Genomic DNA, 14,000 nt, shown 5'->3' on the forward strand with positions numbered 1-14,000 from the left:
CAAATTGACTTTGACAATCAATCTGACAATATTTAGAGATGTGAACGGATGCATTTACACTGCCAACATCTCCTTTGGAGAGTTTTTACATTTGTCAGTCGGTCCAACTAGCGAATCAAATTCGTTAGTTGGACAAGGCTGTGGCCCAACCAGTGAATCACGACTGTAATCATTTATGTTTCTTTTAGCCAGCAAAACAATGGCCATTCTTGGCTGATGTGTTTCCACTAATTAGAATGCACAAATTGTCTAAACTTGTACTAAATTTTGATAAATTTTCATTACTTTGTGCGGTATATACAAACTATTTCATTTCATAACAATTACAGTCGAAAATTTACACCGAGAAAATTCGTTATATTGATTTCACACATAATTTTTTGCAATTTGTAGTAAGGTAAAAAGTTATTTTGGCCTACTTTAGGACATAGTTTTTAAATATTGCGAATAAGACAAAAACGGCAAAAGTTGGTAAATATACTCATGCACAACATCGACTTACATCTGACCATCAATACAGATCTCTCAAAAACGCATCATTTACGAAGAAATCAATAAAAATTGTATTTATCATAAAATACTTTTTTTCTTTCTATTTCCGCCACCCAAATTTCATTTTGACCCGTGGCGGATATATATTTTGGCCATGTTAACAATTTTGCAAACATTTTATCGCCCACTTCGTGTATATTCCCAGTAATTTAATATTTTTGGAGTAAAGTATCATCATAAGAAGAAGAATAGAGAATTATCAAATTCTCTTTTTCTTCTAACTTTCTCTCTAGGGCATAACGTTTACATTTTTTGATTGTAGCATATGTGAGAGCGAGATGATAAATTTTCAACTCTAATGATAATATGAGAAACATGACGCAAACATATGTATCTACTTTCTGACACCTGCACCGCCTATGTGTCGTTCTGTCGTTAGAGGTATTATAGCAAAATATTGACTTACCCCTCGAATGGTCAGTGAAAAACTTATCAATCGGTCTGTAACTTTGTGCAATTTTCATTGATAAAAAGCAGTAGTCCTATAATAAGTTTTGTGCTGTGTGTAATTTTATTATTGAATCCGTGATTAAACATACCATTCGAAAGATTCAATATTGTTGCTCGTAAGACAAACAAATAGTGTGCACAATGTCCAGTAAAATCGAAGAAGCCCAAGAGCATATTCGCCAAGCAGAGAAAAGGTTTGGCTCATCTCCGCGCTTTCGTCAATAATCTTTTGTGCAGTACAAAATCGATTGTTTTTTGCTGTTTCATTGCTAGTTACTATTTTTCTAATACCTTCATTATTTTTCGATGCGTGTTTTTTTATTATAGTTTGAAAACTTCTCTACTTAAGTGGAGACCAGATTTTGACTTAGCTGCTGATGAATACAACAAAGCTGGTAAGTGATAAAAATGATTCATGCAGCGTTGCATTTTTTTCTAGGCAATATTGTCGTTGTATTATTTCGTTACTTGTCTATCCATCTGAAGGTATTTCTTGGTCTGAAACCGTGTAAACCATCAGACTTACGTACGAAGAATTGAAAATAAAAATATAAATTCTTCCAGCGACATGCTTCCGGAACGCAAAATCGCTGGAGATGTGCAAGGATTGTTTGTTGAAATCATCCGACTGTCACCGTCAAAATCGGGCCCTGTTTCACGCTGCCAAGTGTTTAGACCAGGTGATTCTTATCTGCAAAGATATGAACAACCTAACAGAAGTGCGCAAGTATGCAGAAAAAGCTTGTAATCTCTACCAGCAGCACGGATCTCCCGAGTCCGGAGCTTCAACGCTAGACAAAGCGGCTAAAATCCTCGAAGCAACTCACCCGGAGGATGCTCTTCAGCTGTACAAGCAGGCCGTCGATGTGGTGACGGTAAGCGAAAGTCGAAAGGATCACCATCAGGCAGAGACTAACATCACAATATTGTCAATTTTCATTTAGATTGAAGATTCGTCAAGACAGGGCGCTGAGTACGCGAGTAAGGTGGCTCGAATTATGGTCAAGTTGGGAATGTACGATCAGGCAGCTGATGCTATTCGCCGAGAAATTGGACTTCATCAGCAGGTGGGATCGGAATCGGCCATCGGCAGGCTGGCTGTCGTTCTGGTGCTTGTTCAATTAGCTCGTGGCGATTATGTGGCTGCAGAAAAAGCTTTCAAAGAATGGGGCAATTGTTGCGACGCAGCCGAAGTGCAAACACTGGAATCTTTGCTGCAGGTAGGTGAACGTAAGGCACAACTCGTTTATTTGTCAACAGTCTCAACATATAACCTTCATTATCATGTTGCTAAAATACATTATTCCTCATATACAACAGGCCTATGACGACGAAGACCCCGAGCTGGCAGCGCGTGCGTTGTCTTCTCCATTCATTCGGCACATGGATGTTGAATACGCTCGTCTGGCACGAGACTTGCCCCTTCCAAAGGGAATGGCCATTGCACCAAAGGCAAACGTTATCGAAAATGCGGCTGCTTCGTATGTTTCGCCCAACAGCGGGGGTGCTACTGAGGTAAGACTCTGGGCTTAATTGAACTCTCTAATAATTTAACAAAAATATGATTTTGTTCCTCTAGGGAACTGGAACTGGTCTCGACGAAATGGGAGAAGGTGGTCTGTGTTAGTGTGTGTATACAGTAATACACCGAATGCGCGAAATGAGTTGTGTGAAAGAGGTAAAGCTAATATTGTGACGTTAATTGTTGTTGTTATTAGTAAGTATATTTAATATAAATAGAACATATATATTTTAAAATTGATCTAGCTTAATGCAAAAGCTCCCTGTACGTTAAAATTGCATTTCTTTAGAAATTTAAGCGAAAATGTAATTGTAAGTTCCGTAAAACGGGGGAACATTGATCACTTGTTATGAAAATAGCCAAAATTGACAACAAAAACCATTGATATTTTTGTGGGGTAAATTGACAAATATGTTTTGCAATTACTCAAAAAACTAGTCAGTTTTATTATAGAGGAATATCTTCGCGCATTGTTTTGTTTGTATTAATCGAATCGAATATGTATATGCAAATAAATCGTATCACCTTCAATTGAAATTTGCGGATCTTTATTGAATGAAAAAAATATTCGCGACTGACAGAAGTCGCACATGTTAGAAAGAGAATTTAATTTTTGCTTGGAAGATGAAATCACCTCGTCGCGTTTTTATTAAAAAGAAAGTCATGATAAATATTACTACGGTGATCATGGATGCCCCGTTTTGCGAGTTTCTTTCCGGCCAGGCAGCGCTAAAACAGCGAATACGTCCAAGATCGTCGGACAGCAATCGCCATTAACGATTTCCTCAATATATTATTTGCTTAAATCTCCAGAAAACATAAGCAGCCTCTAACTCTAGAAAATGCGCGCTTTTAATCTTGGAATTAATGAATCGATAAAGCATGTACATCTTGAACATACGAAATCGCTATTTGCATTATGTTACACTTAAATAAGCAACGCTGTTGCACACCCTTGAATCAATATCAATCTATCAATTCAGAAATTAAAAAGGTAATACTTATAAGCGTCATTAGTGAGAAGAAAGTTTTTTCCGTACTATAAATACAAACGCTCGCAGGAGCAAGCATTACCGTGTACAGACTAAAATCTGCTTATTTTGTGATTATCCATAAGAGAATGTGAACACTCTAAACATCTTCTTTCATGATATCTAATAATGGGGATGATTTTCACGAAACAGCGAACAGCCTCTTGACATTACCTCCCTGTGTTATATCAATTTGAAGGTACTAAATTTATTTTCTCTCCGTGTTTGGTTTTGAGAGTTTTTTTCCAAATCGGAATACCGTAAGAAAAATATTCGCAATTGTAGGAATGGGGAAATTTGTGGGATAGAAGCGCGACCTCCATTTGGCCAACTGATTCAATAGTCTTCACCTGGTTCTTTGTATTAAAAAAGCTAGTAGCACATCGTTCGATTGTTATTGCTAGATCTATTGAAGGCTTCTGGATTTCTGAGATTGGTCAATTGTGCATATTTTGAAATATCACTCAGCTAGAAAAAAACTGTTACCATCGAGTCAACGAACTGTTTGCAATTCAGTATCCTATGCTCTTACTACAAACATCGTAGTGACAAATCATATTTTAAACCTTTACATTTTCCAGCTCATTTGAAGTGCTGTACAAGGTACGAATTACGTGCACCCTCATGGGCATCATCGGCGGGTACCATCAATATTAAGTCGCAAAATTAACCACAATATTAAGGTACAAATCTTGAAATAACATCGAGTCAATCGGGTCAATTCATTCTGATTCCTGATCATTCGTATTGTAGATCTATACTCAATTGGTCCTTCGTACCCCAAACCGAAGTAAAACATACTTGCTCTCGTGTAGGTTGGGTTTTTTAATTCACAAACTTTTATTTAGTCAACGTTTACATATCGGCACATCAGACAAACATTTCAAAATTTCACACAAAACACATTAAAGCTTTGCTCCGCTAAAAATCTGGAACCGGCATATCCACCTGCCCCAGAAACTCTCGGTCGATCGCACAGGTGCTTAGTATCGCGAATTCTTGATAGCAATCAGCTTCAACTTCAGTGCCTCCAGTAGCTTCCTCGGAACGACTTCCGTCGTCGAAAGCACAACAGGAACAGTTCGAGGAATCTCATTAAACCTGCAGATTTTATGGCAAATTTTTACACCGTGAGTATCTACCAAATTGTGGTCCAGTGGAACGGCAACGTCGATTGTGGCAACTTGGCGTGTGTCAACTTTTGTCATATACCAGTTTGGGTTTCTAGATTTTAACAGGAGCGTAGTTATAAATGTGCGGAGACGGTTTACACACTGATCGACTCCTCGCCATCACCGCCTTAAACCCCCCCTCAGATCATCCCTCATTACACCCCCATTAGACCATCACCAATACCTCCAACCCCTCTATATCCCATTATCAGGTATACCGAAATAAGCGGGGGGCGGTTCGGTTGCGGGTTATTCACACTCTTCACATGGTTCTATCACATTCGCCCGAAAGTCATTTACTCGAATGACGTTCCCCCGAAAACCATTTATCAGAATGGACCATTTACCCGAATGGACCATTTACCCAAATGGATCACTTGCCCGAATGTCATTAACCCGAATACTATATCCACTCAAGCATAATATAAAATTGGTAATTGTCTAGTTTAGAGACTTTAGTGATAGAGGTTCGATGTTAATGCGGTTTTTTGCCAAAATAGTGTACTTTAACCTAAATAAACCAAATACGAGAGCGGAAATGTGAAATCTTTAACCAAAGTTTGATAAACTAAAGATAAACTGAACAAAAACAAGTGAGCTTATGCAGCGGAGCTAGTGTGATGCGGCTTGGCCGCATATCCGAGGCCACCCGTCGCCGAAGTTATAAGCAAACCTGTGATCCTCTCGTTTGCCCGGTTTACTCAAACATAGGGGCTATAGCTAGTTTAAAGCCGACTGAGCGGCAGCGATGTCGGACAGTGCACCCGAAAGCGATGTGGCGTAGCCACCTTAGTCAACCGACCACTGACCAATGTAACATCGCTTTTAAGTGTACTGTCCGACACCGCTGACGTTTCGTTGCCAACGCCACAAATGCTCTTCAGGTGCAAACTGATGCATATAGGGCGCAGTTGTCAGCTCGAGCGGTGAAATCTCGTGATAAACCGGACAAAATAATAAGAAATATTTCGGAAACATCATCAATTGAAGTAAATATATATTAAGATGTTTCGTTACAAATTGAATCAATTAAATTAGTAATTATATCGTGCATGGTGGAAGTTCATTTGGCATAACGTCGTTAGTAAATAGTAGCTCATAAATGTTATGTGGCGAAGTTAGTGTGATGCGGTTTTGCCACAATTACGGAGGTCGAGGAACCGAAGCGGAGGTCCCGCCTAAGTAAACCTGTGATCCATTGAAACATAGGGGTTGATTCCTTCATTAAATATGAGCAGTTCTTTGAGTTTGTATATTAAATAGCCCTCGCAATCAAACTGGTGATCCATTCGTTTGCCCGGTTTACTCACACTTAGGAATTGATTCCTTCTTTTAAACATGAGCAGCTCTTTTCCCACAATCAGGTTGATTGCTTCTTTCAAACATGAACAAATCCTTAGATCTGCATGCCAAATAAGTTGGCAAGGAAACTGTTGATCCACTTGTCTGCCCGGTTTACTCAAACATAAGGATTGATTCCTACTTTCAAAACAAGAGCACTTGTATATACCAAATATACCAAATAGCTCTCTACATAATATTGGATTTCGAGACACTGTGATAAACGTTGCTAAAAAAGTTTTTTTCGGTGCAGCCCTTCACGGACGGTTTTTCCATCCAAACCAAAGTTTTTTTTTCAGAAAACTAAAACAACTTGGTCATTAGGGCATTGCAATTTTTTTTTTTTTTGATTTCTCGAAGGCCCCCCCTCTCATATTGTGACAAATGTCAAAGTAAGCTCAGATGCCAAATTTCACATCATTTGGACAATTCTAGACCCCCGCCCACTTCGCTTGGAATTTTTGAAATCGGTGCTATGGAAAAATGTGGAGAAAAAATATATTAAATGCTTTAACTTTTGAAGTAGCAATAAGAAAATTACAATTTATACCTCTTTTTAAAGGAAATAACCTTAGTATTGGAATGGAGATATTCCTGTTTCTATAAAAATACGGGAAAGTGGGGTGCTGGGTCATTTTGACCCCAAAATCCCCTATTTTTTTAATTTTTTCTGCTTCGTTGTGCAAACCATACATATTTTGCAGTTTTTCTAATGTGAAAAAATCTCAGAAATCGAACGCAACCTTTTAGACCTTTGTCCGAATAAGAGAAGTTGTGGTTATAGGGCCTTTTGTCATTTATATTAAATTTTATCATTTTCTCGTGCATATATCTCTATTATTCTTCATTCAATTTTCATAAATTGTACCTTGTTCAACGTGGAAAATCCTTAGGAACAAAATAAAAATTTGGCATCTGTGCTTACTTTGACATTTGTCACAATATGAGAGGGGGGGCCTTTGAGAATTCAAAAAAAAAAAATTTGCGATGCCCTATTAGTCATCAGACAAAATATTCGGAAGATCACCGAAAAAAACTCATTTACAAACAAGTTGTTGCCTTGGCTTTTTTGCCCCATCAAGGTATTCCAATGGCACTCGAAGAATAGAGGAAAAGTTGTCCAAGGGTTCTCGACGATTCTTTGGATTACATTAGGTAAAAATTGTATTTTCGGTAGGAAAGAAGCTAACAAAAAGTTTCTCGATGACCGCTCTTTCCCCCCGCTTCGTGGTCACTTTTCGAAAATGTATCGAAAAAGATTCCTAGGATCACCAATAACGTGGAAGGCTGGCACAATAAATGGAACGGTTTGTTAAGCCGTGGAAATCCTACATTCCCTAGTACGGATGTTTTATGTACACTACAAGCGGTACCAACAGCTAAAAAGTCTAAAAAGAACTAACGAAAGGATCCAAAACTGGAAACCTTAGTTAAATCATACAAATCAGGTGATTGGATTAACTATTCGACTGGTATAGCTGTAGTGTTAATTTCTTCATAGCATTAAATGTAATAAAATTTGTATTTCAGCTTAATAAATTAAATTTTTTCGATTGGCATTTCGTTGTTTTTCGGGTATATGGAATTCGGGCGAATGCCATTCGGGTTTATGTTGCATTCGAGAGAATGTCTTTCGGGTGTTCGTGGCATTCGGATGAATGACATTCGGGTTTATGTGACATTCGGGCAAATGTCATTCGGGTAAATGGATTTTGGGCGAACGTCATTCGGGCGAATGTGATAGAATCCTTCACATAACTACCCCGGAATGCCAGAATAAACAGTAAGAACACAATGAACTAATCCTGATTAAGCTAATTCAAGATATTTTTTATTTCAAGTGTTTCACCGTCGACACGTAGCTCATCAAGTTCGTGGTTGGCGAGCCATTGTGTGTAAGTGCAAAGTGTACTGAGTAGGTAAAGTGCCTATTTTGACCCTACTAATTCATTAATTACTCGGTCTACAATCGATGGAATGCGTATAAATTGGCATCAAACGTTTTACTTCGTTGTTAAGAACCAATCTAATAACACAAATGCCCTAAAAATGATGAAATCCTCGTGTTTGAGCGCAATGAAAACTCGAATCCAGTCTCCCGATTGTCGCCCTGCCATTTTTTTTATTACAATGGAGAAGACCTTTACGTCCTAGCCCAGTACACGTGCTATTGGTAGGGTCCAATCTACCGCACGGGGTGCACTGGGGGCGTGTCGGGCTCGAATGGTGACGCTGCCATTAATACCGACTAAACTCCATTGGGCTCCGCCATCGTTCCTCCCAGGAACTACCTCTCGGTATTACTTCTGGGGGGATGGCTGTACTAAATGTACTCATTCACTCTCACTCACGCGTTCATACGTCCTGTATGAGGCTTACTTGGGTGCTCTCTCTATCGCACCTTGATTCACTCTCAAACACTCCCACATGAGGCTGACTTTTGTGCTCACCTTTTTCGTTCCTTGCGAGGCTGACTTGTGTGCTCACCTTACTCATTCCTTGCAAGGCTTACTTTTGTGCTCGCCCCACCCATACCATGTGAGGCTGACTTGGGTGCTCACCCTATCACCCGATTCACTCTCGATCGTGCCACTCTATTGTACCTTTGTCACTCCCCCTGGCATCCCATGTGGGACATTTTTCTTAGGCCCCACTTCTGACATAGGCTGATGAGCCTATTTGCGCCATGTTTCTATTATCACCATACCCATTTGAAGCCGTTGGTTAGAGCAGTGTCTGCCATCTTTGTTCAACGCATTGAGTCAAATGGTAGCGCAACAATAGGGGCACTCGATTCGAGTTTTCATTGTGCTCAAACACGAGAATTTTACTGTTTCCAACGCATTTGTGTTATTATATTGGTTCTCAACAACGAAGCAAAGCGGTTGATGTCAATTTTTACTCATTCCGTTGATTGTAAGGCATCAAATTACCGAATTAGTGAGGCACCTTGCTTAGTATGGTGAAAATAGGCTCATCACCCTACCATGCGAGGCTGACTTGTGTGCTCACCTTTTTCATTCCTTGCTAGGCTTACTTTTGTACTAGCCTCTACCATACCATGTGAGGCTGACTTTTGTGCTCACCCTTAACATGCCGTGTGAGACTGACTTGGATGCTCACCCTTTCACTCCTCTGCCACGCCATGAGGCATCGATAGCTAAGTCCCAACATACTACGCTACGACCCTCCCGTCTTGGCATGAGGCAGTCCACTTATACGCCTATACACTCACTCTTCTGTCTTGCTTCGGGGTGGCTGGGTTTACCCCTTACGCGGCTGCCAGTCGCTGCGCCAAACCTGCCTCGGCATGAACAGACCATTCACTCCCTTTTTTGCGCTTGGCCTTTTTCACTCCAGCTAACCAATCACTAGTTAGCCGTGCCCGTCGTCTGTTGCTCGGTTCGCCAGATTACCTGTAGCCTACAGGCAATCTGGATGGTAGCAGCCGAGACTGCGTTCCACTTCTCCACCGATTGACACATCCGCTGAGTAAGGGTATCAGGGGTTGTGTCCCAGCCACAGACGTCAAGCATTGCTCTTCTTTCGACGTCGAACCGATGACATACGAACAGTATGTGTTCGGCAGTTTCGTCTACATCTGGGCAGTCCGGGCAGACTGGGACATCCGCGTGCCCGAACCTGTGGAGGTACTGTCGGAAACAGCCATGGCCTGACAGGAATTGTGTCAGGTGGAAGTGAACTTCCCCATGGGGTCTTCCCACCCAGCTCGATATGCTAGGTATCAGCCGGTGGGTCCACCTACCTTTCGAGGAGTTGTCCCACTCACGCTGCCATCTGGCGACCGAGGTCACCCTGGTGCGCTCGCGGGCTCCCCTATTTCCACGTAGCTCGAAGCACTCCTCATCTTCCCGATTGTCCAGCCCGACTGGCATCCTGCTCGCTATCACGCAGGATGCATCGTGTGATACCGTGCGGTAGGCAGATATCAGTCTGAGGCACATCACGCGGTAGGTGCTCTTCAGTTTCTGTAGGTAACTGGTTACCCTCAGTGCTCTTGATCATGACGGGCCGCCGTACCTGAGGATAGATACGGCAACGCCTGCCACTAACCTACGTCTACTGGCGCACACCTTTGAGCTGTTGGACATCATTCTCGATAGAGCCGCAACAGCAGTCGACGCTCTCTTGCATGTATAGCCGACATGGCTGCCGAAGGTCAGCTTGTCGTCTATAATGACTCCGAGACACTTCAGACTTCGCTGTGAAGTGTTCGCGACTTCTCCCACATGGATAACTGCATGTTGTGCCGATTTGCGGTTGTTGACGATAACGCCCTCCGTCTTATGATGAGCGAGCTCCAGGCCTCTCGCGCTCATCCATTCCTCCACCGTGCTGATCGCGTGTTCTGCGGTTAGTTCTACCTCAGGAATTGACTCCCCGTAGACCTCCAAGGTTACGTCGTCGGCAAAGCCGACGATCTTGACCCCAGGAGGAAACTTCAGTCTCAGAACCCCGTCATACATGAGGTTCCATAGCACCGGGCCTAGGATCGAGCCCTGCGAGACTCCGGCGGTAATCGGAACCCTTTTCTGACCGGCATCGGTCTCGTATAGCAGTACGCGGTTTTGGAAGTAACTTTCCAGGATCCGGTACAGACCCACCGGTAGGCTAAGCCGGTGTAACGAGAGCGCGATGGCATCCCAGCTTGCGCTGTTGAATGCGTTCTTCACGTCAAGTGTCACTAACGCACAGTATCGAATACCTCGCCTTTTCCGTTGGATCGCTATCTCGGCAGTATTTATCACTGAGTTGAGAGCGTCCACTGTGGACTTACCCTTCCGAAAGCCAAACTGGTTGCTTGACAGACCGTCCGTACCTTTCGCGTACGGGGTTAGCCTGTTGAGGATGATCCTCTCAAGCAGTTTACCAGTCGTGTCGATCAGACAGATTGGTCTGTACGCCGATGGGTCGCCTGGCGGCTTCCCGGGCTTCGGAAACAGCACCAATTTCTGCCTTTTCCATCTATCGGGGAAACGGCACTCGTCAAGGCATCTCTGCATAGCTAGCCTGAATATGTTCGGGTTCGCTATGATCGCTGCCTTGAGAGCGTTGTTTGGAACTCCATCCGGCCCTGGAGCTTTGTTCATTGCTAGGGATTCAGCCACTGCGAGTAGTTCTTCATTCGTCACTGGAGCCACCATTTCGGCCGTGCCCGCACTGTCTCGTAGTGCAGGTGGCCAGGGGCTTGTGGCTCGAGACGGGAAGAGTACTTCGATAATCGTTGCCAACCGGTCCGGAGACCGTTCTGGGGGTGAGGAGCCCCCTTTGGTCTTGGCCATCACAATCCTGTAGGCGTCACCCCACGGATTCGCGTTGGCACTCTCACACAAGTTGTCGAAACACGCTCTCTTGCTGCTTTTAATGGCCCTGCCATTTGAGCTAATGCGTTGAACAAAGATTGCTCAAGCCGCTCTAACCAACGGCTTCAAATGGGTAGGGTGATAATAGAAACATGGCGAAAATAGACTCATTAGCCCTATGTAATAGCACAGATAACAGACGTTTAGGCTCGATTCGAAATGTGTGTAAATACCCACCACTGAAATTTCGAATAAATCAGACGTCTTAAACACGCTTGGCAAAAGTTTGTAGGTGGCGCAGTGATCGATGCAATGCAATTTGAGTGGAGTTGTCAAACAGGTATAGCAAACAGTTGCGTAGATGGCAATAGTGAAATGCTGATTTCCAACGTTCATTAATTTGAAAATTTACGCAGGTATTTAGGCAAACTTTGTTCTAGCCTAAATGTCTGTTATCTGTGGCAATAGACATTTTCACAGTCATAGATTATAGTTTGCAGAAATGAGAAAGGCCCAATTGCACCACTAGGTGGATTGAAACAGGTTTTTTAATTAGGATATTCTTCTGACGTATGCTGACAATGAAGGGGAACAAACAATGCTTGCGTGAAATTGCTAGTGTATTCGTCATACAAAGGAAAGCTTTCGGTACTATTAATGCTTATTTAAGGCCGCTCAAAATTATTTCATAGGCTCTTCATGAAGAAAATCGATAGTTATAGTTTGTTTGTTTTTTTTTTTGTTGGCGACGAACCACTGCGACCAGTATTTAATAATCTAATGTACAATATACTATGACATATCACTATCGATGAGTGATTGTCGTTATTGTGATAGGGTGATGAACCCATTTTCGCCATGTTTCTATTGTCACCCTACCCATTCGAAGCCGTTGGTTAGAGCAGCTACTGCCATCTTTGTTCAACGCATTGAGTCAAATGGTAGCGCAACAATAGGTGCACTCGATTCGAGTTTTCGTTGCGCTCAAACACGAGAATATCACTGTTTTCAGCGCATTTGTGTTATTATCGTGGTTCCTAACAACGAAACAAAGCTATTGATGTTAATTTGAAACTAATTAATTAGTGAAGCACCCTCCTTAGTATGGTGAAAATAGGCACTTTACTCTACACACTCTTCTCAGTTAGGCACACCACTTCGTGTGAAGTTTATTACCTGCTTGAGATTTGCAGTACAGATATCAAAAGGCTCCAATGTTCCTTTACCGATGACTCTTAGTCTGCGTTGTATCAATGCACTGCATTCACAGAGCAGATGCTCTCAAGTTTCACTTTCAGATCCGCAGACGCGGCATATATCGTAAGCTTACCAAATTTTTCAAGATGATATTTACTAAGTAGTCCTGTCCTGATCTATATCTCTTTTTTGTTTAGTTTAATCAACTCCAGACTTTTTTTCTCGTTGTGAGAGATAAATTTCTTTGATTGTCGTAGTCCAAGTGTGTTACACCAAATGTTCTTTATAGCTGTGATTTCCCATTTTTTCAGTTCTATTTTGAGGCACTCGAAGAGACTCCACAGAATCGTTCTGGGCCGATAAAATTAGTGGAAGACCCCCGTCTTGGTAGTTCAATGGATTTTTCGTTCCCGGCAACTCCGCGATGTCCTGGAACCCGGTATAAATTAACACGATTTTCTCCGTCGGAGTGCAACAATACACTCCTATACTAGTTTTGAGCGACACGTAGAAGACCTTAATGCGTTAAGCGCGGCCTGACTATCTGAGAAAACGCTGATATTTGCATACCGGTATTTTCTTTTCAGACATACGTAAGTGCATTCTAGAATGGCATAGATTTCTGCTTGAAACACTGTCGGCCAGTATCCCATGGACATACTAGCGTTTATTCCTGGTCCTGTTATACCAGATCCTGTCGAATGGTTCATTTTTACCCATCTATGAAGAGAATTACTGATCCTGGGTGGAGACTAGGGCCACTTTGTTCCCAGGTGGTCCGTTCAAGCTCCATAATTTTGTAAGTAGTTCCATAATCATCCTTTGAAGTTTACCTAGCTTATTTTGAGTTGATGTCTCTTTTGTTTTAGGCCGCCCAACTAGCGTGGCATATGTTATTCTTCGTTTGACTATTGTAAAGTATAACCAGTGATCCATACTTGGTCTGAGACTCTATTTTTTACCAATTGTTCTCCTGCACACCCAAAGATCACTAGTTGCCTTGCTTATAACCCACTTAATGTGCGTATTCCAATTTAGTTTTTTTATCTAGTATCAATCCCAGAAACTTTACCTCAGAAGACATTTCAAGACTGCTCTGAATTCCAATGGCATCTTTAACCCATTCATGCCAATGTTGTTGATAAATAGCCACGTTTTTAAACGACTATAACTTTTGGTTTACAATGACAAATAAGCTAATAGCTGGGACTAATACCTTTCATTCGAGCACTAACACATATAAATATTATGAGTAGAACAGAAGTTATTGCAATTAATCTTATTGGGTTCCGCTGAAACAGTGCTGCCAGGGATAGTTTCTGTTAATGGTGAAAGTCAAATTTTGGAATATTTTCGTAGCCCAATATATGTAAATATTATTGGAAACTGATAGAACCTTTTAATTTAGACT

General features: G+C 41.8%; 1 protein-coding gene across 1 annotated transcript; it reads left to right on the forward strand.

Moving 5' to 3' along the window:
* Positions 1-972: 972 nt before the first annotated feature.
* Positions 973-3,604, forward strand: LOC131693463 (gamma-soluble NSF attachment protein-like). Its single transcript, XM_058981298.1, has 6 exons — positions 973-1,196; positions 1,330-1,397; positions 1,567-1,877; positions 1,947-2,222; positions 2,323-2,517; positions 2,582-3,604. Exons 1-6 carry the CDS (start codon positions 1,144-1,146, stop codon positions 2,627-2,629), a joined length of 951 nt encoding a protein of 316 aa, XP_058837281.1. The 5' UTR covers positions 973-1,143; the 3' UTR covers positions 2,630-3,604.
* The last annotated feature ends 10,396 nt before the right edge of the window (positions 3,605-14,000 follow it).

This window comes from Topomyia yanbarensis, chromosome 3 (genome assembly GCF_030247195.1).
Source record: "Topomyia yanbarensis strain Yona2022 chromosome 3, ASM3024719v1, whole genome shotgun sequence".
Lineage (NCBI taxonomy): Eukaryota > Metazoa > Arthropoda > Insecta > Diptera > Culicidae > Topomyia > Topomyia yanbarensis.

Coding starts and splice junctions, on each gene's coding strand:
- LOC131693463 (XM_058981298.1), top strand. CDS start 1,144: ATGTCCAGTAAAATCGAAGAAGCCCAAGAGCATATTCGCCAAGCAGAG. Junction 1,878..1,946: donor AGGCCGTCGATGTGGTGACG/GTAAGCGAAAGT, acceptor ATTTTCATTTAG/ATTGAAGATTCGTCAAGACA. Junction 2,223..2,322: donor CACTGGAATCTTTGCTGCAG/GTAGGTGAACGT, acceptor CATATACAACAG/GCCTATGACGACGAAGACCC.